The sequence below is a fragment of the Ictalurus punctatus genome, chromosome 9 (assembly GCF_001660625.3).
Source record: "Ictalurus punctatus breed USDA103 chromosome 9, Coco_2.0, whole genome shotgun sequence".
In the NCBI taxonomy this organism is placed as follows: Eukaryota; Metazoa; Chordata; class Actinopteri; order Siluriformes; family Ictaluridae; genus Ictalurus; species Ictalurus punctatus.
The window spans coordinates 2,702,247-2,727,784 of NC_030424.2; the positions used below are offsets into that span (position 1 = coordinate 2,702,247).

Genomic DNA, 25,538 nt, shown 5'->3' on the forward strand with positions numbered 1-25,538 from the left:
GAATTTAATACCGTGAATGACTGATTTCCCTAGAAGCGCGAACCGGACGTTACGAGCGAGTTCTGCCTGCAGGGTGGAGTTTGAGTACAACAGATGTGTGCGATTCTGACCTTGAACTTAAGCGCTCGAGTGAGGAGCGGTCGAGCGCCACTGTCTGACCACGATATGTCATGCTGGAAGTCATGTTTGGGCAGTAAAGACTACGGAATGCCATTTGAGGAGGATTTTTCCTAATCTGCGAACATCTGGCAACCTCACAGGCTTCACCTACATGCAGGTCATTCGCATAATCCAAACAGCGAGGTCAGAAAGCCAAGCAGGCGCGTAACCCGACTCTGAATACATGCAACTTTCCCCTGGTTAATATTAATGTAACTTTTGGTCTGAAATCCAGCCGTCAGTATCGCGCAGACCACGCGTCGTATATCCGCGTTTAATCGCGCTCCTTTCACAGTGTACAGGTTTGGAGTAATGGTTTAACCTTAATATATGTATTTTATTTCTCTTCCTAAAGCGAAAGTTCGAGACTGCCTGGAATTTGGCGGGTGTGTTTGCTCTAATTAATTACACCGCGACGTAGACGCCGAAGTCGGTGTTCGTTTTGATAAATTAGAGACGCTGAAGCATCGGTTAAAATGACGGATACGGAGTGCACCGCGTTTCCACATTCCCACAGTCCATCAGCGAAAAAGGCACACGGTGTTAAACCGCACACGTCCTCGAGTCGAGACGAGACGAGCGCAGATGTCCAGGAGTTTCTAACGCTTGTATCGCGTATGCGCTACATAAGGAGTCTCCGGTTCTCTGTGACCCGTCGTTGATTATTTTCCTACAGCAGCACACCTGGAGACTCCAGACCCAATCCTACAGCTCCGTGTATATGAGGTTTGTCTCGTTGTTTACCGCCGTCTTTAATCCGAACTCCACCCCTTTAAAAGTCCCGGACTCATTAGGAACGGGAGATTGATTCCGTGCCGTCTTTTTTCCCCACACGCCTTGTTGTTTCAAGTCGAATCATTTATTTATCCGGGGCGTTGTTAAGTTTAGTGTATTCCCAGCTCGGCGTGTTCTCCTCAGCCGTACGCTGACCTTTGGGTTCCGTGTAAATTAGAGCTCGAACTCTAATGCATCACCGGTCGGGAAACCGAAGGATTCGCCGGCGTGACCTTTTCCGCAATTCTGTCCTCCTCGTCTCTTGTTCCCACACGGAGAACCGGGGCGCGGAATAAATGCGAGAAGAACATCTAAAAACTAATCATCGTTAATTATGACCGTAGAACAAACGTACAAAGTGTGAGGCCGCGAGGTCAGAGTCGCCGTCCCCGCTTCGTCTCAGCTGGAAGCCTCGGGACCGCGACCCCGCGTCTGTGTTATTACCGGTGTGTTGTTTTGCCGCGGTAACGAAGAGCCGAGCGCATGCTGCACGGCAGGACCGCGAACCGTGGTGCATCAGAGAGAAATTTCCACAGGGACAATGTGATTATTATTTTTATTTTTATTTTTCTAGTGGTCGTCATCTTAAAAAAAACTAAACAAAAAAAAACAAACTGAGGTTGAACGCCGAGGTTCTGATTCACTAAACGTAAAACATGATCAGACTTAAACATGAGCGATGGTGTATTTCACATAAGGGAAGAAAAGTCACAATTCTGGCGGCCATTTTGTGTCGTTTCTACTTAAACGTGCTCCTTTCGGAGGGTTTTCTGAATAAAGTGTTTACCTGCAACAAATTAACGATACCGGCCGATACACGCGCCAACGTCTGGGCAGTACTGGCACTTTTTTTTTTTCTTCCCCACATCAAGTATTGAAGTCCTAGAACTAGACGAAGAGAACCCAATTAAACAAATGAGACAAAAATAATTATACTTGGTCGTTTATTTATTTATTTATTGAGGAAAAGGATCCAATATTACATATCTGTGAGTTGTAAAAGTATGTGCACCTCTGCTTTCAGTATGTGGTGTGACCCCCTTGTGCAGCAATAACTGCAGATAAACGCAGCCAATGTGAGAGAGGCCTTTAGTTGTTTAGAAGTTACCCTGGGTTCCTTTGTGGCCTCGTGGACTATCACACGTCTCGCTCTGGGAGAGATCTTTCTTGGTCTCCGCTCCTGATGAGGGCAACGATGGTCTTAAATTTATTCCACTGGTACACAATCGGTCTGACTGTGGATCGGTGGAGTCCAAACTCTTCAGAGATGGTTGTGCGACCTTTTCCAGCCTGATGAGCTTCAACAACTCTTTTTCTGAGGTCCTCTTTTGTTCCTGCCATGATACACTTCCACGAACACGTGTTGTGAAGATCAGACTCTGATAGATGCCCGTTCTTTAAATAAAACAGGACGCTCACTCCCACCCGATTGCCATCCCATTGACTGAAAACACCCCACTCTAATTTCTCCTTCAAATGAATCTGCAAATCCTAGACGTTCAGTAAATAAATCACCAAGTATAATATGTTTGTCTCGTTTGTTTAATTGAAGAAAAATAATGTTTCAGGTCATATTTCTGCAGATACAGAGAAAATTCTAAAGGGTTCACAAACTTTCAAGCACCACTGTATTTAGATAAAGAGCTGTTACAGATTTTTTTTTTTAATGGTTTATTTATTTAATACACTTTAATTATTTACCTTACTTTCGTTATGTTAATTTTTATTTTGTTTTTTTTTCCTGTCACTGATATTATTTGTATTTTTATTATTTCTGTGTTCTTTGTGTATATTTTATTTTTGAGTACTTTAGCGTTACTTAATTTGTTTGTTTTTAGTTGGTTTTTTTTTAGGTGCATTTTAAATATGTATGATATGTGCTATATAAATAATGTTGTTGTTATTATTATTATTATTATTATTATTATTATTATTATCTTTAACCTTTTTTTTTTTAAGACTGAAATATGTTTGTCTACATGAGACAAAGAATTGAATATAATATACTGAAACCAGTTTTGAGCACACAGTGCCCTCTAGGGTGTGTGTGTGTGTGTGTGTGTGAGTGAGAGTGAGATTGAGGGCAGCAGGAATGCTGCTGATGGTGCCCAGTGGCGGAGGAGTGGAGGAGGAGCAGCATGACTGGAGCTTTGCTTCTTTCCCCCGTGTTGCTTTGTCTCAGCACAATGCCGTGGTTCTCCCAAACACTCCCCTGCACCGAGGAAGTGGAACAACACTTCAGTCACCCGATATTATTTCTGTAAACACAGGCTCCCTTTTCATCGCTGGATGTTACAGCAGCATTACCGAGCTTGTGTTGTTTTTCCGAGAGGGACCGAGCCACAGGCCCTGAGGTCATCGCTATGCAAAACGCAATCAAATCGGTCCGTGTGTGAGCGTCACGCTCGGGTCTTCTTCACGTCGCTAGCAATAAAACGCTGTTTCATGCTGATATTTAAGTGGACCGGCAGATTTATTGGGTGACTACGGATTACCGGAACTAGTCCAATGTACCCGTCCGACTAACATGCAAATTTGTTCGGTTATTATTAGATCTTTACTCGAATTAATCCCGATAGCATCTCTCTGTCCGCGCTAACACGTGACGCGTAACCATCCCAGACGTCAAACAGACGCGTCTCTTGGCTCGTTCGATCACATTTTATTGCTATGGCCAGAAGCCGGATTAACCAATCAGGATTGTGATTTTCTTTCCTCCGTTTCTGTTTGATAGCTGCTAGCCACACTGCTACACTCTGGGTACTCCGTGATATCCGAGGTGACACCTGAAGAAGTAGTGGCGGTTTACTGAAGGAGGAGAAAAAGAAGGATGGATCTGACAGGAAATATGCCATTTCCTGTATTACTATCGTTGCCTTAATTGACAAAAAATAAATAAATAAAGGGTTAGTGCCATCACCACTCCAATTTAATTGTGCAGATCATGTGGTAATTTTATTTAGTATTTCCTTATACAATCCAGAAATGAATTCCCGGCTATGCCACCGGTAAACGCACCCCAGGCACTAATAAGTGTTAGTAGGGGGAAAAAAAATAAATAAAAATCTTGCTTGTTAAGTACTCCAAAGTAATAGCTCCCTGGGGTATTATAACAACCTCGGGGTGTTGGTAAAACCCGTGGTACTTGTTATAAGGACCCAGAGTGTTATTCACATCACTGGATGGTAGTAAGGTTCTGTGGTGTTTTATTAATATATCAGCAAGTTCCTGGAAAAACCCCGAGTTTGTTAGCGAACATTCCATTGCATTTATTCATTTAGCGGACGCTTTTATCCAAAGCGACTTACAAATGATCTTTCAATGCAAGTCGTGCTGCAATGCAAGATTTATAATCGAGTTCTAGTGAAGGAAAGTGCGCAGAGGTGTAAGAGCCAGAGATTTCTGTTATTTATTTATTTATTTTAAGAAATAATGTGGGGGTTAACATCTTAGGGGTTAGTTAGGTGTTCACGGAAGAGCTGGGTCTTTAGCTGTTTTTTTGGAAGTTAGTGACGGATTGTACGGTCCGGATTGAGGTCGGAAGTTCATTCCACCACTGAGGAACGGTTAGTTTGAATGTTCTGGAAAGGGACCTTGAGACACGCTGAGTAGGCACTTCTAAGCGTCGGTCGTTAACCGATCGCAGATCGCGTGAGGGAACGTAAGCCTTCAGGAGAGTGTTGAGGTAGGGGGCGCTGTTCCAGACAAGGTCTTGTACGTGATCATCAAGGCCTTGAATTTGATACGGGCGGATACAGGAAGCCAGTGGAGGGAGATGAAGAGGGTGGGTCCTTTCGGGCTGGTTGAAGACGAGGCGTGCTGCTGCATTCTGAATCATCTGAAGGGGTTTGATGGAGCTGGCTGGGAGACCCGAGAGTAGTGCGTTGCAGTAGTCCAGTTTTGATATGACGAGAGCCTGGACTAGTATCCGCGTAGCCTGTTCGGTGAGATCCGGTCTGATTTTCTTGATGTCGTACGGAATGAACCTACAGGATCGTGGAGTTGTTGAAATGTGGTCTGTAAAGGTCAAGCCGTCATGAACAAACAGCATCCTGAAGACCAAGCTGCCATCACAACAAGTCCGGGAGAAAATTCTGGAAGAGAGTCAGTTATCAGTTTTAAAAAAAAAACCCCACTAACTTGCCTACAGGAAAAACAAAAAGTCCACCAGAACTGGGTAAAGAGGGGATCAGTCAAGAAAAGCAACAATGGTAATTCTTAACATGATGCCACCACCAGCATGTTTCACTGCGGGGATGGGGTTTTCGGCATGATGAGCACTGTTTTATTCACAATCAAACCCTAAGGTTCTAATAACATCATGGGTTCTATCAGTATTAATATCACAGAGGATATTAATGCTTATTAAACCCCCATCCTCACAGTGAAACATGGTGGTGGTAGCGTCGTGTTAAGAGTTACCATTGTTCCCTCGGTTGCTTTTATTGGCTGATCCTCTCTTTACTTGGTTCTGACTTTTGGTGGACTTTTTGTTTTTCCTGTAAGCAAAAGTTTTTTTTTTTTTTTTTTTTTTTTTAAACAGCTCATTGATTTCCAGAACTTTGTTCTGGATTTGTTGTGATAGCTGCTCGGTCTTTAAGACGCTGTTTGCTCAGGTAACAAACTCTAGGTTCTTCCAGGAACAGGTGTATTTATATTAAGAAAACGTGACACTTTAATTGCACTCAGGTCAACTCGGTCAATGAATTAGGTCACTATATGTTTGTACCAATTTATTGGTTTTACAGAAATCGGGCTGAATAGTTACACAGTCACGGCTGTAAATGTTGTTATAGACTGTACTGCTTTTCCAGACTAATTTTTGTGGATTCATGACGTGATCCCAATTAAAGACCGTTTCAGTTCCCGGTTGTAACACTACGAAATGTGGACAAGTTCAACGGGGAGAATCGTTACGCAACCCACTGTATTTCCCTTGCGTCTTGCGTTCTGTATGTACAGGTTTGAGCACGGAATTTCTTCTCGGAAAGAAGGTTTTTGAAGTTGGAACTGGGTTAAAAATGATCAGATAAAGGTTTGATCCTAAGTGACATGTCAAAGAAGGTAAGTCAAACATAATACAATAAACAATCTTTCCCTAAACTCCCGAATTCCTAAATCGTTAACGCCTGGTATACTGAGGGCCTCGTTTCTCCAGAAGAGCGGACCACGCCCATGTTCACATGCAAGTGTTTTTAAATATGCTCCTCGAGAGGTTCGTGACACGCGGGAAGCCACGGTAGCTGGAGCAGCAGAGTGGACCCACAGGCTCTAAATAACATGGAAATTCCTCGCTTGTTCTGTTAATCCAACACAATATTCCTACGATATTCTGTTCATAATCGTGTCATTTCAGACTGAAGGCGTTTAGCGTGCACGTTGCGATTTTGGTGCGCATGTTTGGGCATGGGCTTTCTCCTCAGGCAGATGGTTTTTGAAGTCAGAATTAAGCTCTGATGTCAACGACGGTATGCCCAATGAAGAGCGTTCACTACTCTGTGCTCTCTTAAGCATTGAACTGAGGTTTGTTTATGGAGTACCAGGGCAGCACCTTTTAAGCAAAGAACGATTATTCTTAATCTACTTCATACGTCATCATCGCATTCAATAAGACGAACGACTAGCATGGACAGGAATCTAGAACATCCTAGAACATAGGAATGCCAATGGCGCAGAGACAGTTTATTGTAAAGATGTGCTTTGGAATAAATGAAGAAATGTTATTTGTCCTCAGAGAACTTTAGACCATACAGAACTGACCGTTCATTCAGAGGCCCATGAATCATTTATTCATCTTCAGTAACCATTTCATCCTTGTCTGGGACATGGTGGATCCGATTCCTGAGACTGGAATACACCGGGATACACCGGGTCACCAGTCGAGAAATGCACCAGAACACCATATAATGTGTTTACGATAAACACTGTGTTTTATTTTTTTTTATCAGCGACCCTGATTAGTGCTTAATGAAGATGAATAAAATAAACGACGGTTGTAACCGATTCCTCGAAAGGTTCCTCGGCTTGCTTCCTAAGGATCTCAACGGGAAAACCCTCTCATGTGGGGTTCTACATAATACCTTTAAAAAGTTCTCTAAAGGGACAGACCAATAATAATAAAAATAAATAAATAAATAATAAAAAAAAGCTTTTAGAAAGGCTTTAATTTTCGCTAATGCTGTTGCCATGGCAACAATTGCATTATACAATTTAACAGAATACTCAAAATATATACGCCGATTTAAATGACAGATAGCGTTTCGGGGTTTTTTTCTTCTTCTTTCAATTAATCAAACCCTTCGAGGAAGGGCCGTGTAATTGCAGAAAAGGAAGTGCAAACAGCACTTCCTGGTCATGTGACGTGGCATTTAAAAAAAAAAAAAAAAATTCATTATGTGAAAGTTAAAGCCCCCTTTTTTCAGGTACATAGGAAAATATTAATTTTGTAGAGATAAATGAATTGTTACCATGTAGCAAAACCATACATTAAAGGGTTACGGCTTCCTCCTTGAGAGAGGTAGGGTCCCTTATTCAGAAAACTTGAATAAGGCGTTCAAAAGTTCAAAGTTCAACGTAGGAACTTTGAAAGTTCACCTTCAGAAGGACAAATCAAAGAAGACTTGAGGGTGCTAGATGGATGCTTACGAGGTAAGTGTTTTGTCCCCCCCCCCCCCCTTGAATGTCAACTATTAAAAAAATGATGTGAGAATGCATCATACACACGCAAGTTAATGTATTTATAGTTCTAGTGTATTTATGGTTCTCTTTGGTGTTATCGTACAGCCCTGAGATACCGTTGTAGAAGGATCCGTGGTTTCAGAAGCAGTTTTTGGTGACTGCATGAACAGGAAGTTGCATCAGTAGTCTGTACGGAGTCTCTGTGTCCGGGAAGACGATGCTCCAGAGAGAAGACGGGTTCTGATTGCAGGAACACGGACTGCACTTCTCCAGCACGCTATTCACTGCGGTCTGTGAAGCCGAGACGTTTTCCTGAATACTGATGTTCCACTTTTCATCCAGAGCCAAAATTAGCTCATGGGACGGACTATGTGAGCGACGGATCGCTATACGGGTAAGTGTGAGGTGTAGAGAGGGAAATAATGATGGATGTCCAAAAAAGAAATCTAACGCACACAGTAAGTTTCACGCAGAGAGATCATTCAGGTTTGTATATGATTGAGGAAGGTGTGTTGGTCACTCTAGTAATCCTGAATCCTGGATTGTGATTGGTCAGAAGGGTCGGTGTTGATTCATTTTTCTACGACTGCAGCTCCGACAGTAGAGCAGATGCAAATCACAGGTTTATATCAATGCGCTTATTAATAATCTCTTTTTTTTTATATATAAGAAGATATAATGTGGCGAAGTTTTCGATGAACAGACGTTTTTGTAGCCCGTCCGCCTCATGGTTTGACATGCCGTGCATTCCGAGATGCTTTTCTGCTCACCACGCTTGCAAAGGGTTGTTATTTGACTTCCTGTAACCTTCGTCTCGATCCACCCTGGCCGTTCTCCTCCGATCTTTCTCATCAACAAGGCGCTTCTGCCAGCAGAGCTCCCGCTCACCGGATGTTTTTTTGTTTTCCGCACCATTCTACCAAACCCCCGAATGATCAGCATTTTCCAGTCCAGTCAAACTTAACGTGTTTATCAGTATTCATTCAGTTCTGATGTTTGACGTGAACATTATCTGAAGCACTTGACCAGTATCGGTTTGATTTTGTACAGTTGCGCTCCTGCCACGTGATTGGCCGATTGGCTAAATTGCATGAAAGCGATGCAGGTGTTCCTGTATAAATAGTCACGGCAGGTTTAAAGGGTTAAAAAGAACGTTCTCTTTCTCCTCTTTCCTCACGTTCATCAGTGTCCGGGGCTTAATATGAAGAAAAGAAAAATACACCAACTGGAAATACTGCTGGAGACAAACACAAGTGCCTTTCATTTAGATTTTCTTCTCTCTCTCTCTCTCTCTCTCTCTCTCTTTTTTTTTTTTTTTAAATTTTATTTATATCTTTCCGTTCTGTGGTGACTTCCTCAAAGATTTCCATGACAGAAAAGGGGTGGAGTAGGAATGATTATAATGTTCAGCATCTCCCAGGGAGACTCCGAGTTGATTCATAAGCGATAGTGATAGCAGGCATGATTTAGTTTCACTAAGATGTCGGCCATCCAAATCAAATAACGTGTTGTGTACATTAGGACAAAAAATGTCCCCCATTTAAACATTGCATCAACATTTTGTTTTAATTTATAGAGACTGTTTTGGCAATCTCCAGCCATTTATGTCTCTGCTGTAGAGAAATAAATTGGAGTCGGTTTTCCCCCTCCTCACTCCAGGGGGGTCAGAAGAAAATAAGGAATCTGTCCAGTGTGGGTTTATGTTCCTAAAATATATAGCGTGAGAATCTTTCCTGGACTGCTGCTGTTATTTTGAGCCCGTGCCCTACCACCTCCGTCCGTGATGTTGGCAGCGTCGCTGCTCACTACGTTCTAACACCGTGAATGTAAACCTCTGCGATTCCAGCGTACCGGTTCCGCTCGGATAAACAACGCACGGCCACGACTAGGGTTTCTGTTTCGCGGCGTTTCTGCGGGACACGTTCTTCCTAAAGTCTTCGCTCTGCAGGTTATTTGGCAGCCTCCGAGGTGGAAAAGTTCAGCCAGGAGGCTTGGCGTCACACTGTTTCAGATGGTGCTGCACATGTTCAGACCCATCACCGAGAGCATGCCTGCAGACATCGTTTTAATGGAAAATAAAATAAAAAAACACGCCCACACTAACGCACGTCCCAGTGGGTTCCACCCATCGGATGTTATGTCGTAGTAATTTCTCATGTTGGCGCTCTCCTGATTTTCCGTTGATTACGATCACGCAAAGGATGGCATAATCTGGGATTCCCCCCCCCCCCCCCCCCCTCCCCTCCTCTGCTCATCCGTCACCGATCCAACTCCGACTTCTCCTTAAAGCTCTCCCTGATCTAATTAGGAAGAAAGACGAAAACTCGGAGAATCGGGAGCAAACGTTTGAGCTTTATTGTTGTATACTTGCAAGGAAGCAGCCGGGTGCACAGCGTGCATCGGGGAGAGAAAAATAAATGCAATGTTAGTAAATACGCAAAGCTGATTTGGGTGTATCTACAGGAACGCTCATTTCAGGTCCGGACAAAGAGGTGTGATGTTCCATCCAACCACAGACAGGAACGCGGGATCCTTTCGTCAGTGGTCTTCATTCACACACCGGTTTGTCTTTGACACAAATGAGCGTGTGTAGGTGTGTGTATGTGTGCGTGCATGTCTGGACATAAATAATCACCGTCAAAATGCAATGTTTAAGCAAAACCGTGAGGAAAAACCTGCTTTGAATCAAATATAGAATCAGTTTTCTCTTCTTTTTCCTTTTGCGGAATATAACATATACGTATATGTAACATTCTCTATGACGGAGGCCGTAAATACATTCACGACATGATATATTTCCAAGTAATTATACGTTGTTGTTATTATTATTATCTATGAGACGCATTACGGTTTGTAGCAACCTTCGCTATGCTGTACGCTTTATTTTATCTATTAAAAATGTATTCGGTTATAGATTTTACTTTGTACTAGTATTGGCAAATACTATACTTATAAATCGTTACTGAGTGTAAAATGTTGACGGATGTATTTGGACTCGAGCTTTATAATAAGTTGTAATCGTGAGCTCGAAAGTAAAATGAGATCGATTTATTTCTTTTTTTTGTTATTGTTATAATCCTTAGAGTAATAAAGATCGAATAACCAAGCCCACAGCTGACCACGACCGTTTCTTCGCGTTCCAAGCTCTGCTTATAACGCATCGTAGTCATTGCTGTAAAGTGTAATACAGCTTCCTGAACAATTACAACACATATAAAGTCTTATGAACGTGTTTATAGGTCATTATACGTGTATTTATGGCCTTCATAGAAACTGCATTTCCAGAAATATCTTTCAAAACTCTTACACATACAAACCCCGTTTCCAAAAAAAGGTTGGGACGCTGTGCGAAATCCGATGGGGGGGAGGGGGTAGGTTTTCATTTGATGGCCGCAACACGTCTCAAAAAAAAGTCGGGGCGGGGGCAACACAAGGCTGGAAAAGTAAGTGTTATTGAAAAGAAACAGCTGGAGGTTAATTGGGAACAGGTCAGTATGATGATTGGGTATAGAAAGAGTATGTTAGAGAGGCGGAGTCTTTCAGAAGTAAAGATGGGAGAGAGGTTCACCGATCTGCGAAAAACCAATTTCAGAATAATGTTCCTCCGTGTTAAAAGACTATGAATATCTCATCATCTACAGTACATAATATCGTCAAAAGATTAAGAGAATCTGGAGAAATCTCCGTGATCTTCGGACCCTCGGGCGGCACTGCATTTAAAAACGGGCGTGATTCTGTAATGGACATCACTGCGTGGGTTCAGAAACACCTCCAGAACTCATCGTCTGTGAACACGGTCAACCACAAACGCTGGTTAAAGTTATATCATGCAAAGAAGAAGCCATATGTGAACACGATCCAGAAACGCCGCCGTCTTCTCTCGGCCAAAGCTCCTTTAAAATGGACTGAGGCAAAGTGGAAAACTGTTCTGTGGTCAGACGAATCGAAATTTTTAATTCTTTTAATTGGAAACCATGGACGCCGTGTCCTCTAAACTAAAGAGGACTAAAGAGGAGACGGACCGTCCGGATTTATCATCCGCGCCCTGTAGAAAAGCCTGCGTCTCTGATGGTTTGAGGGTGCATTAGTGCTTATGGAATGGGCAGCATGCACATCTGGAAAGGCACCATCAATGCTGAAAGGTACATACGGGTTTTAGAGCAACATACTGTATTGCTTCCATCCAGATTCCATCCCCTCTTTACTTCTGAGAGACTCCGCCTCTCTAAGATACTCTCTTTATACACAATCATCTTACTGACCTGCTGCCAAGTAGCCTAATTATTTGTTCTTCCAGCTGTTTCTTTTTATTAACATTTACTTTTCCAGCCTTTTGTTGCCCCGTCCCAACTTTTTTGAGACGTGTTGCGGCCATCAAATTCAAAACGACCTTAGTATTTTTCTTAAAATGGTATATTTCCTCAGTTTAAACATTTGATATGTTTTCTATAACCTATGGGTTTATGAGATTTGCATTTTACACAGCGTCCCAACTTTTTTGGAATTGGGTTCAGTGTATATATATATATATATATATATATATATATATAGAAAGATTCTTCAAAGGTTATGTGAACATTTGCAAGAGAACCTTTTCTAAAACGCCTATGATGAAGGGTTCTATGTAGAACATTATGGACAAACGGACAAACTAATTAGCATATTTGGGTTTTAGCCAGGTTCAGACTGGTTTTTTCCACTGGGGCAGATGTGCTAAAGCGTTAATCGGGCATGCGAAAGCTGATAATACGGCTACAATGGCAAGTAATATGAGTGATTGTCAACTTCAAACATGGAGGGAAAAAACCGCCGGAGGTAAACATGTCACATATTTAAAACAACAAACATAAACATCGATAAAAATAAATTATATTTCTTCTATATGTGAGCTTGTGCTTTCTTCTGGGATCGGCAATTTGGTTCTGCAAAGTGATGCGTGTTATTTAGCGTGAAAGAATCACACGCCGTAATACTACTATTAATGCGAATGACTTGGATATCGATAGTGTTTATAGGTGTTTATAGTGCATACACAGGTTTGTTGTCAGAGACATCCTATCAAAGTATAAAAGTCGAAGTGCAATGCTTGGTTTAGTCTCTGTAGTCGTTGTTTATAAAAAAAAAAAAAAAAAAAAAAAAAAGGAAGGTAGGGATGTTTGGATTCCACCCACGATCATCGATGATCTTCAGAGAATCCGGACGACTTCCAGAGAGTTCACGTCGCCGTTGGAGGCAATAGAGGTGTAAAAGTGTCGTCATCTTTTTTTTTTTCTTTTTTTTTTCTTGTCCTTTATTAAAAAAATAAACCATTCCACCGTTCAGCAGAGATTACCGCTTCCCGTAGCTCCGTTCAAGCCAGTTCTGTACATCTTTAAGGTTGTAATAAAACGGACCCTTCCCTCCCAGATACGTGATTTTATTCTTCTGTACGATGCACACCCTTTCGTAGGCGACGCCGTACGCCATGTTGGCGTTGTTGTCCATGCAGTCGGCCGCCAGCCGGCACTGCGGCGGCAGAGAGAAATGCTCGACGAGCCTCTGCGCCGCCACCAGGCGCTCCTCCAAGCTGCGGTGTTTCTTCACCTCGAACGGGAAAAGTTCCATGGGTGGGCCCGCCCATCCGTCAGACGGGTGAGCCTCGTCGATGTAGACGAGCAGGAAGTCCGCCACGTCCGAGAAGTTCTCCACCAGCCTCCGGAAGACCGGCAGCTGGTTCACGAACGGGGGTCAGCTGGCCGAGCCGAAGTTGACCACCAAGGGCCGATCGGACGATTCAAAGTCCAACAGGCGACACTCGTCCGTCGTCTTTCCATCCTCGCTGCTCCACTGGCAGCCGGAGATCCCGGGAACCTTCACCACTTTAGAGTTCGGAGCCGCCTCGCCCAATTTCACCTGCAATCACAGAGTTCGTTTCGTTCAGCGCTGGATTTCTTCGTCGCGTAATTTAGATACTTTAGAATGCGATTTTGGTGTAAACTAACAGGGAGGCTTGTTTAAATCTATGCATTTGACGGACACACGTTCACTCTACAGATCCGTAGTATGAGGCCGAGCACGTGACGACTAGCGACTAGCAGCCATCGACAAACGACTCTCAGTACCTGTTCAAGTCGATTTCATTTAACATGGAACTCTGTCACAAAGCAGATTCAGATCCCTAATGAAGACGTCAGAAGCGAGGGAAATCTCTGAAGAAATGACAAACTACCAAAGCGACTAATCCTGATCTAGAACGTAATACGAACCGACGTCTGGCTCCGTTCCCACCGTCGGCCGGGGAATTCGGCGCAGTGACGACCTGACAGTCTTTAAATGAGGAGGATGCTCAAAGTATTCGTTTTGGCACGGGTACAACTTACTACGGTCTGTTAGGCAATCGCTCCCCGGGTCCGGGTTAAAAAGTAACATTCGCGGAGACCCAGACATTTACAACAAATTTAAAGGCCATCGTCCCGTGTCCCGCGAGTTCATTGACTGTCTGGAGATCAAAGTCCGTCATCCTTCCTACTGAACGGATTTAACTTTGGCCGAGAAGCAGAGATCGCGTCGCGTTTTTATGCGCCGTACTGCTTCAAACGCAAACCAAATGGCTACCGAATATGGCGTAGCGGAAACGATCTGACGTGTGGAAAGACTCGACACTCGACGCGCAAACGAACCACAGTACAACTCAACCTCCGACACTAAACAGCTGAAATGTAAAGAAATGAATAAAATACGCAAATCCCTAAGGCGCTCTTGGGAATAAAGGCATTAGACTGTACGTTCCTTTAACGTGCACGTCGAGCACCTTGCCTTACTCTACAGTAGGTCTTTAAGGTCCTGTTAAAGCATTTTCAGACGGATAAAAATACACACTATAAGTACGAAAGACGTGGCCTTGACGGTATCGCAGTACTCCAGCGATGAGGAAAAGTCTGAAACAGTTTGGTGCCTTTATTTCGGAGAGTGCTTCCGATCCAGGATATTGTCGTCGTTCGGAATTATTGCACGCTCTCGAAACATAGAGAGTACTTAACTGTACCTTTCCTTGTCGCTCAGGTGGAACAAAATTTTGATAACGCGACACCGGCGACAAGGAATGTTTGTTTTCGTGCTAAAAATTATACAGATTATCGCAATATTGTCGCGCTCTGTCTGGATATTTATAAGGCAGAGTCACTGCAGCCTACAGCAGTCCATTACAGCCACTGAATTTCCATTAAACCACAGCTCATTACCACAAGGTCTCCATCAGAGACCAGGAACCAGGCCTGCCGGTGACCCTTGGAGCATTTATAACGCGAACGTACGGACGCTTAGAATTAAAAGGTACCGAAGTGATCCCATCGAGGGTATCTTGGGTACGTGCTGTATATTTTCTCTGAGACTTTCATCAGCTAAGCGTCAGAGGTGGTTCTTAACATCCCGTTATGGACGTGTGTGAGTCGGACACTACGTTTACACTAGCGTGTAAACAATACAAAGGGGTTCTCAAACTTTTTGCGTCGTTTAGATATTACCAAAAAAAAAAAAAAAAAAAACCCACTCAATTCCACACCCACCCTTGGTTACAGATTGATTCAAACGAATACTTGAATATGAATCTCATGAATATGAATCTCATGAAAATGAATCACATGTAAATGAATCATACGTAAATGAATCACGTGAATGATTCGCATGAAAATGAACCGTATGAAAATGAATAAATAAATGAAATTAAAGACGAATGAAGGCGATAATGTTTTGGCTGCTTATTGGAGCTTTTAATTCGTGAACGTCAGGTCCGAGTGACGTTATTTTAGAGCTGGTGATAACTGGATTCAACTCCTTTAACTCGTGTGACCAAGTCAAACCTTAAACTGTAAGAACTCGACAATAAATCCAACTTAAATAAACGTGATACACGTTTGAGAAGCAGTGTTCTAGAAGGTACCATTACTCTGTACACCAACAAGGTACAGATCGGTGCCGAAGTGGTACCTTCTAGAACATTGGCTCTCAAACTTGCATCGGTTGTATTGTTAAAGTTGTATTTATTGGTCACGTGAGTTGAATGAGTTAATCCAGTTATCACAGTATCAGTCGACTATATAGACTCTCAGGAATAAAGATAGTGTAGCACAAGCGGTACCATCGGGAGCACACCTTTCGCACCTTTAGTGTGTATCGTTTACCTGTAAAGGTGCATGCGGTGTTATCTTATCCGTGCATCATCCAGTGATGTACTTTAAATGACGTACTACAGATACACAGAGAATGTAAAGGTACAAAGGTGCAGCACCGAAGCAGATACAGTCTGGTACCTTTCTCTCTCCGAGTGTAGAAGACGCAAAATACCATTACTGTTGGAATCCCATTGTATTTGTCATTTCAACACTTATCTACACTCTGAGAAAGATTCTTCTTGGAAAAAACGTACCGATGCGATTTCCCGTATAAAACTAGTGTATAAAACACTCTGAGACTACTGACGCATTTCCAAGGCCAAGAATTAAACATTGACTTTTTATTTCTATTATTTTTGAAGGCGTCTTTGCTTTAAAAACGTGCTGAAAGACTTTTGTACAGTATCAGGCATTTAAAAATATATATATATATAAATAAATAAAAATTCAACAATCTATATACAACGAAATTCCGGAACTGTCTTGCCAAACATATCAAATAAAAATAAACCCAGGATGTTGTTGACGTGACGAATGGTTGCGTGCCTACTGGAATATTCGCTGGCTCTGTCTCAGTTATTATAAATGATCGTCCGGAAGTTATTTACAGTATGCATGGAAACTGTCTAACACACTTCCTTCATGCAGGATCATGTCATAATGAAGTATGGTGCACCTACTGGAATATTTGCTACTGTAAATCTGACTCCTAAAAGATCATCCAGACAATTTATTTACAGTTTCAAATCCAGGATGATGACGTCATGCTGAACTACTGAGTATCTACTGGGGAAAAAAATTTTTTAGTTTTTGCACACTTAATTAGCTTAATTAAAAAGATAAATCCAAGATGCTGAATTGTTTTGTTAAGCACAATTTTGGAATACTTGCATGATCTTGGTCAGTGTCATGTCATGTGCAGCTTTGTGAAACTTTGTTGTTGTTGTTATTTTTTTTGGCACACTTTCCTGGAACAAGTGCGCTCTTTTATAGCCTATATAGAGTGTGTAGAATTCAGGCGTTTCGCCGTGCATGCACGCTCACTTGCTCACCTGCTTATAGGCGTCCAGCAGAAAGCTGTTCCAGATGGAGCGCACGCCGGCCGAGGTCAACATGCGCTGCTGCCACGCGCCGCCGCCGCCGCCGCACGAGAGGCTCACGAGCGACACGACGCGCTTCACGAGCACTACCGAGTCGTAGAGCACGAAGAACAGGCAGTTGGAGAAGAAGCCGGGTAGAATCTGCAGGGTGACCCGCAGGTCCGCGCTGAGCACTCCCATGCTTTCTCCCGCAACAGGTGACCCGCACCGAGCCCTCACCGCGCGAGACGCATCTTCCGTTTTTATTTGTTTGGTGCGTCTTGTTTGTCTTTCTTTCTTTGGCCCTCCTTCCTTCTTTCAAAAGCAACAGATGCTAAACTTCAGGGCTGATGGATGGAAGGAGGATGGTTCCCGGGTTCCCCACCACAAAAGAGACAGACAGAGAGAGCGCGTCAGAGCGCACGAGACACCTCGAGCACACTCCCTGCCCACTTTTTTCTTTTTCTTTTTTCTTTAAAAAAAAAAAAAAAAAAAAAAAAACAACTTTTCAAAAATCCCCCTGAAGCGCACTTTAAAAAGTGCAGAAAATCATCCGGTTTCACGCAGCGCTCTTGTTTTCTTTCTCCTTTTTCTTTTCTTTTCGCTCTCTCTCTCTTTTTTTTTTTTTGTTTTTAAACCGCTTTGGAAATCCAAGGCTTTATCACTGCCTCAGAGTGTGACGACACACTTGGGACCGGAAGTAAACACGATCTAAATTAACACTTAACTGGCACAGAGTAGAATTAATCCTCCAGTATGAGGTAGCATGATTTTTTTTTTCCCGTCATGCAGCTGCGTGAAAGTGAAACCAGAAATCCAAGAAATATCTTTAATGTCAGTAAATATTCAACATTTAACACTGAAAACACATCATCATTAGGCTTTATACAGTATATCATTAACAATCCGTATAGGGTAGATTTAAGCAGTGGGTTGCAAAGTGGGGGCCGGCAGGGGGCGCCCGGGGGGCCTTAAAATTTGGTGTGAAAAATAAATAAATACGTGATTCTCACTCTCAGACACACACACACACACACACACACAGTCAATTCCTAATGTAATGTAAAGATGAAGGAGGTAATTATTAATAAAAAAAAAAAAGGGGGATATATTCAGAAGTCTGTATTTGTAATGTGTTTTAAAGACGTCTTGCAAAAGAGGGGCCTCGGTCAAATGTTAATGCTATTTGGAAAACTTTGGGATCCCCTGGATTAATGGTTCGATCCGAGCTCGGGTTACCGTCTGTGTGGAGTTCCACATGTTCTCAGGTGTCCCTGTGGGTTTCCTCAGGGTTCTCCGGTTTCCTCCTACCTTACTAAACATACTGAACCGGATCCACGACCCGGAGCAGGATGAATGAAGGAATGAACACCATGTTAGACAAGGCGATGTAAACGGCTGTTGTTTGGAATTTGACCCGTAGTACTGAGGAAGGGTGAAAAGTTTACACACCCATCTCTCTGGCTTGCTCGTTGGGGATCTGTGTGTAGCTGCTGTAAGCCTATATCCGGATTTTTACTGCTTTGTGACCATCGTTGTCCATTGTTAAAAGCTCTATGTAGTAAATAAAATTCCACGGAATGAATTCATCCAGCAGGACATTGGGGTGTACATGCCGTTCTTCTTTATCATAAGGAACAAAATATGGTTTGTTGAAATATTACTCGGAATGTGATATAAATATATATTTATTGGGTGATTCTCTCTGGGAATCTCTCCCATTTTCCCCTCAATCACTTTAACGTCCTTTTTAAAAAAAAAAATTTCTTTCTCCATCTGTGTGAAAGGTCATTATTTTCTACTTCAGTTCATGTGCAAGTCGTTTTCTTCTTCTTTTTTTTTCTTTTTCTTTTTTCCCCCTTTTCCGATCCTCATTGTCTCTTAACTGCTCGCAGCACTCTGCCTGAGAGTTTGAACCTGTTGAACTTTGTTATGTCTTAAATAAGACTCGGGACTTTTTGAAGTTCTATCCTTTAATGAGGCGCATTGGAATGAAACAATCCGAGCGTGTCGAAGGGGATGCGAACGTTTTAGCTCGCTAATGTTGATGACGGATGAAAATGAGGCTTTCAAACGTAAGTCAAATGTCGACGCGGTGTCGGCTCAGCTCGGGGAGAAAGATGACATGGGGCGTTATTTTAAATACCTAGAATTTGGCACAGAACTAATAATCATGATAGTCCTAATAATCATAACGGAGAATAATGGGGCGAATATACAGTATAATTATTTACATTTTATTCTGACGTATAATGAATAAAAGTGGCTGTGCTCAGTTTGTTGATGTGGAATGGAAGAAATCTGTTTATTTCTTCCTTCAGTGATCCATCCATCCATTTATTTATTTGTTTGCTTGTTTATTTGTTTATCCATCCATCCATCCAAGCAGCTGTGCATTCATTCATTCATTCATTCATTCATTCATGCTTTTATCTGTTCCTTGTTCCATTTATTTCTTTATTTGTATGTTTGTACATTCATCCGTTTATTCATTCACTCATCTATCTATCCATGCAGCTGTCCATTCATTCGTTCATACATTCATTTATTTATTCAATCATTCACTCATTAATTTATTCATCTATCTATCCTTGTGCCATTCGTACATCCACCCATTTAATTATTTATTTGTTTGTGTGTTTGTTTATGCCTTCATTGATCCATCTATTCATCCATTCATTCATACATCCCTTTTCTGTACTGCTTATCCTACACTGGGTCACAGAGGGCCCGGAGCTTTCATTCATTCATTCATCCACCCATCCAGGCAGTTGCCCATTAAGTAATTAATTTATTCATTCGTTAATTTCTTCATCCATCGAGCCGTCCATTTATTGGTTGGTTTGTTTGTTTGTTTATCCATACATTTTTTTCTTTTCTAAATTCATTCATTCATTCATCTGTGACCACGGTAGGTGTCGAGCAGTGCGTAAGTTAATTTTTTTCCTCCTGTTCCACATTATCCCGACAATTAGCTTCATCTCCAGGCGTCAGTGTCACCTGGACAAACACAGCCGATGCATTTCAGGCGACGGATCGGATCCCGGCCGTACGAGTCGTTTACATTCCGAATGAATCGTACTCTCATTTACCACACGCTCAGAAGGTCAGACCGTCTCTACAGTTTCTACCAAATCCAGATGTCACCGTGGAACTCATGATGGCTGGGACTAAAGGTCTATAACGGCATCTCTGACAGTACTACAGGATTATGTAAATGCGCTTGTTCTAATATGTTATTGTTGCTATGGAGACAGCTCATTCACGGGGACTCGTACGGCAGACGCTCCAAATAAACGGATAAAAAAACTATGTGTGTAATCATTGATATGGTGAAGGAGTTTCTGGTGATCTGGCGAAGGAGTTTGTGCTGAAGGAGTTTGTGTAAGGAGAAGTTTATTAACGTATATGGAAGGAGTCTCCAGTGTCAGAACTTTGTAACAGTCAGAGCTGATGCTGTAAAATTCCAACATCTTCAGTGGGGTATAAGAGGAATAAAAAACACTTCAGTATGTGCTGTTACAGGAAAATAATCACCATTTAGGTGGTAACAGGAAGTCCGCTTTATCCTGCCACGCAGTTGTTGATTATTCTCCGATAACAGCACATCTCTGACACTCAGTCAGAGTTCGAATTATTTCGAAGATGCCAGGAAAAGTAATGCGTGATTGAAGAGGGAGGAGAACTGAAAACTTCTGCAGCTGTGACGTTGGATTTCCCCCTGAACGCTTCCCTTAAAGACAGAGCTGGGATTAATAGCGTGTCATTTGGCAGGATGGAGCTGCTGACCCAATGTGCGCACACACACACACACACACACCCACGAGTAAAAGATGACCAAACAGCTGGACACACGAAAGAGGTTAAAAAGCGAATGCATCAGCCGCTGTTTACCCCGCTCATCAATCCTGCTATTGTTACAGCACGAGTCATCTGGGACTCACTCAGATTTAAGCAAAACATATTTCCATACAGCTTTCGACCCCTACCATCCTCCGTGTTTTCTTTTGGACCGAGATCTAAAGCTGACGTGTTTATATGTCACATCCCAGATATGCACTGTACATACGAGGAGAGACTGATATATACGTTTGAGATGCAAATGAATATAAGACAAAGGATTCCTTGTGCTCTGGATCAGGGTTTCTGGGTCAGTGGGGTACGCAGCAGGGCTGAAGCAGTGGCGCAACCTCTGACCTCGAGTACACATTAATTAGTTATAACTGTTGGGAATTTGCTAGAGTTCTTCCGGGATTTTTTATTTAAGTTAGTTCATATTTTTTGACATATTTCTTTTAACAGAGCTAAAAATCTCGCATATAAACTCCTAGATGTTGAGTGGTTTGTGGCAGAAATACACCAATCAGCCATAACATTAAAACCACTGAGAGGTGAAGTAAATAACATTGATTATCGCATTACAATGGTGCCTGTCAAGGACTGGCCTGATGTGACGAATCACGTTTTCTTTTAGATCGTGTGGGTGTGGCTTACATGGTGAAGAGACGGCACCAGGATGCACTATGGGAAGAAGGCGAGCCGGCGGAGGACGTGTGATGCTCTGGGCAAAATGTTCTGATGGGAAACCTTGTCTCCTGGCATTCACGTGGATGTTACTTTGACACGTACAACCTACCTAAATACTGTTGCAGACCAGGTACACCCCTCCATGGTAACGGTATTCCCTAACAGCAGTGGCCTCTTTCGGCAGGATAACGCGAAACACAGTGAAACATTGTTCAGGAACGGTTTGAGGAACATGTTCAAGGTGTTGACTCGGCCTCCAAATCCCCCAGCTCTCGATCCGATTGAAATTCTGTGGGATGTCCACCTCGCAACTTACAGTACATAAAGGATCTGCTGCTGAAGTCTTGGTGCTAGATACACCTACACAGAACACCTTCAGAGGTCTTGTGGAGTCCGTGCCTTGGTGGCTCAGAACCGTTTTTGTGGCACGAGGTGGACCTATACAATATTAAGCTCAAATACATGCGTTACAGCTTATTTTCCATTTCTTCTAATTCATCTCTGTCCGGAATGTTGTTAAACGTTAGAGAGTATTACCAGATGGCGTGTTGTTTCAGTCATGAAGCTTCATTTTCCAGCTGTTGTTTGAAATATTTCAAATTGCCTGGAGGTCACTGCATATTTTTTTGTCATCACACAATCTTCTGAATTGGTAAAGAATGTGTTTTGGGTCCAGAATGAGTGCCGATGACGTGCTGCAGTGACGCACGTTGCTCGAACATCACACGGAACATGAGGTGAGTCGGTGAAGCAATGATTTTTGTCGGCGGGCCGCAAAAGATATGAGACATCATAAGTGAACGATATGTGAAATAAATGAATCGTGTGAGAAAAATCCAGTATGAAATAAATAAATCCCTAGAAAATTAAAATGGGAAAAGAAATGAATCATGTGTAAAAACCATGTATCAGAATAAAAACACTAGCACTACGCCTGAAGTGTGTGACGTGTTTAAAAACCAGCGCGTGCATCTCATGTGCCTTGACTAGTTTTAGTGACTGGACTTAGTTTTGGATTCAGAATATCGACCAGCATCAACTGTTACACCAAACTACATAAGAATGTAAAAACAGGCAGACTCAGGGCCCAGATGTTTACAGCTGTTTACGTATGTTGTGAGGGGCAAAGTGGGGTTTTATGAAGCTCATACATGCAAATGAGGGTGGAAAAGCGTAATGAAAAACAACATTCTGCTTGATGTGCATGATTTTCCCCGCATCCCAAAAGCAGGTGAAAATCAACGCCTTGCGTACAGTAGTGCACAGGGCGTTATAGATAGGGGTTGCCAGATACACAAATATCCTTCAAAATAGAAACATTATTAATCTTCAAGTGCGTTAAAAAAAAATATATATATATATATTATTACAGAGATGTATTCATAACTATTATAAAAGATTGTTTTGCTGACCTTCGTGAGATGAGGATTTAGGAGTATGTTTTATTTAAAAAAAAAAAAAAAAAAGAGTTCACATTGGTGATTTAATTTGATGAAGTATGGCAACCCAACATCTCTCACATTTCACTATGACCTTCAAGACATTAAACATGACTTTTGTCAAATGTAATATAGTTTAATTAACACTTTAAACAAAAGTGGCCATTTTATTCCATCACCCAGCCTATTTATTCATTTATTTAGGTATTTATTTATTTATTTATTTATTTAAAAGCATGCACAACCGCACTATCCGAATTTTAAACCACTCGCTTTCCCTCGTTTTGTCCAACTCTCAGAACTAGACAATTAAAGAAATATACTTTTCTTTATATTAAAACCCAATTTAGCTTTTACCTCATGTAGCATTGCGTCATTTCAGTGATGACTTTTGCGTAATGTTTCAAAACATCAGCCATCGCTCATGATATCCAATAGGAGGCGTCTGATTCAATCACGTGACCTGGAGGCTGCTAATTGGCCTCGCGGGGTTTAATTAAACTGGTTTGTTTGGAACACTGCAGCCGATGGAAGTGTTGGAATGTGTTAAAGAAATGTTTATAAACATAAAAAAAGAAAAAAAAGGCTCCCAACCGCGAACAGAGCACAACGAGAAGAATTAGGTGGTTTATTTATTTATTTATTTATTTATGTGTGTATTTTGTAGGCCTACGTTCGGGTTTCCTGGTGTGTCGTCTGTCTGTTCATTAGAAACTGTTAAGTACTATGAGATAAAATTATAAGCAGACTACTTTTATTTTATTAGACTACATACTTATTAGTTATCTAACACCTGGAGTTTATGATGTATTGATTTTTGTTTTTGTAGAGGATGTAAATACGACTGTTTCCGGAAACGGAAGTAGAGTAGACGGCGAATGGGTGAGTCACGTGACCTTTTTTTTTTGGGGGGGGGGGGGGGGCGCTATTTTGCATATAGCTACAGTAGTGTAGTACAAAAATAGAGTGTGAGAGTGTGTGAGAGAGACTTGTTGGTTAGTATCCATGGATGTTTTTGAGCTTTAGTATGATACTGTTGTGTGTACACAGTGTTTGTGAAAAATTAAAATGAAGGGTGTGGCAATATGCAAATATTTTATTTTTGAAGGCATCTTGAGTAGAGCAGCTAATTGAGGTCATAATTGAGGTCAGCTCATTGAGCAGCTAACAGATGTCACATACATGTGTGTTTGAAAGGAACACCCGGTTACTGATTTCTCTCCTTGGTGCGGTTCTTTAGGCGGGTTCGAGCACCCACCGCAATCCCGCTCAGGTCCGAGTGAACTCGATTTGACCCGACTCGACTCTTAAAAATGCCAAATCCTCTCTCGTCCGATCAGAGGAGACAAAAGAAATGATGAATCTGTGAAAATGTACTTTTCCCATGATTTACATAAATGCGTGGAATTCCCCACTACAGAGGATCTGCTACACAAACGCTTGTCCCAGATGCAGTGTGCATGATGAGCTAAAGCTTTTTTTTTTTTTTTTTCCCCCGGCGTTTTGCGAGTGCATTTTGAGGCCACATCGAATTGCGTTTTCTGTCTGCTGACGTATGCACGTCTTGCCCTTGCCATCTGACGTCACCGTGTCCGTTTCTCCCAATTCATAAGATGAATTTTGGTTTGTTTTGCGTGTCCGGTCTTGATCATTGTAGCTTTGGCACAGCTTTCCATTTTGTTTAGATCTGTGTTATTAAATCACCGCAATTTACATTTGTAATACCATCGTGCGAATCCGATTGAAATGATGGGTATGTTCGTGTATCGTCTGCCTCGGACATTGTTTGTGTATACAGTATGCACAGAAAACAATAATGGGCTTAAACCAGCCTTTGGGGACACCATGTTCTCGGTTGTTTCCTTTAGGAGACGTGGGTTATAATTTAACAGCCGTTCATGCTATTGTGTTTGAACTTGTTATAATGTAAAAAGAACATCTTGGGGCTTTTTCTCGTTTGTTTGGGTGTGACCATGACAACCGGTTTCTCCACCTCTTAAATGGCAGGCCTGATTTATGAAAGAAGAAATTATACAGGAACTGGTTTTAGTTTTTCATGTATTTTTATTGAAAGCGTTTCCGAAACGACTGTCATTTAGTTTGCGAGTAAAAATGTAAATTAATCTATTGAATTAGACTTTAAAACATTTAGATTTTTTTATTATTATTTTTTTTTTGGTAGTTCGCAAAGGACATTGATGACGTAAAAGAACGTTCGGTCTTTTTCAGCGGCTTTACACAATAGAGTTGGAGTGACGGCTGCAGAAAGAATTCTCTATAGAATCTTTGCGGGAGAGTCAGACCTCCTGTCAAAGCACGAGGTGAAGGAAGAAAACAGATTGAGGAGGAGTTGCACGAATCCGCCAAGAGCAGATGTCCATCGGTAAACGGTCCTCTTCACGAGATGTTCCATCCACCATTTTATTCCTGTTGAGCTAAATCCCAGCAGGTCGGAATAGTTTGTGCTAGGCAATAAAAGTTCCCTGTAAGGGTTTGGGATGTGCACCAATCATCCAATTGTCTGTCCAAATATCTTCTAAACATTCTGTTTTTGTCGTCAACTTTTTAAAGTCACTTCTCTAATCAGACCAGAAAGAGTAAATGAAGTCACTGAGAACTGCTTTCCGTTTCTCGATGAGCTGCGTTAAGCTAAATAATCGGCATCAACGCATCACAAAATAGAATCGATGAATTACGCCATTTCTTAAAAATTTTTTGTTTATTTATTTATT

General features: G+C 42.0%; 1 protein-coding gene and 1 long non-coding RNA gene across 2 annotated transcripts; one reads left to right on the forward strand and one right to left on the reverse strand.

Annotated features, from left to right (window-relative positions):
- Window positions 1–9,943: 9,943 nt before the first annotated feature.
- On the reverse strand, window positions 9,944–17,449 carry dio2 (iodothyronine deiodinase 2). Its single transcript, XM_017477250.3, has 2 exons — window positions 16,814–17,449; window positions 9,944–13,503 (listed from the first exon to the last, which is right to left on the reverse strand). The coding sequence occupies exons 1-2, from the start codon at window positions 17,039–17,041 to the stop codon at window positions 12,940–12,942; spliced, it is 792 nt and encodes a 263-aa protein (XP_017332739.1). The 5' UTR covers window positions 17,042–17,449; the 3' UTR covers window positions 9,944–12,939.
- A 5,401-nt stretch (window positions 17,450–22,850) lies between these two features.
- On the forward strand, window positions 22,851–25,315 carry LOC128633622 (uncharacterized). The gene is made up of 3 exons (XR_008397063.1): window positions 22,851–23,429; window positions 23,636–23,688; window positions 25,036–25,315. It is a non-coding gene; the product is annotated as an uncharacterized LOC128633622 (long non-coding RNA).
- The last annotated feature ends 223 nt before the right edge of the window (window positions 25,316–25,538 follow it).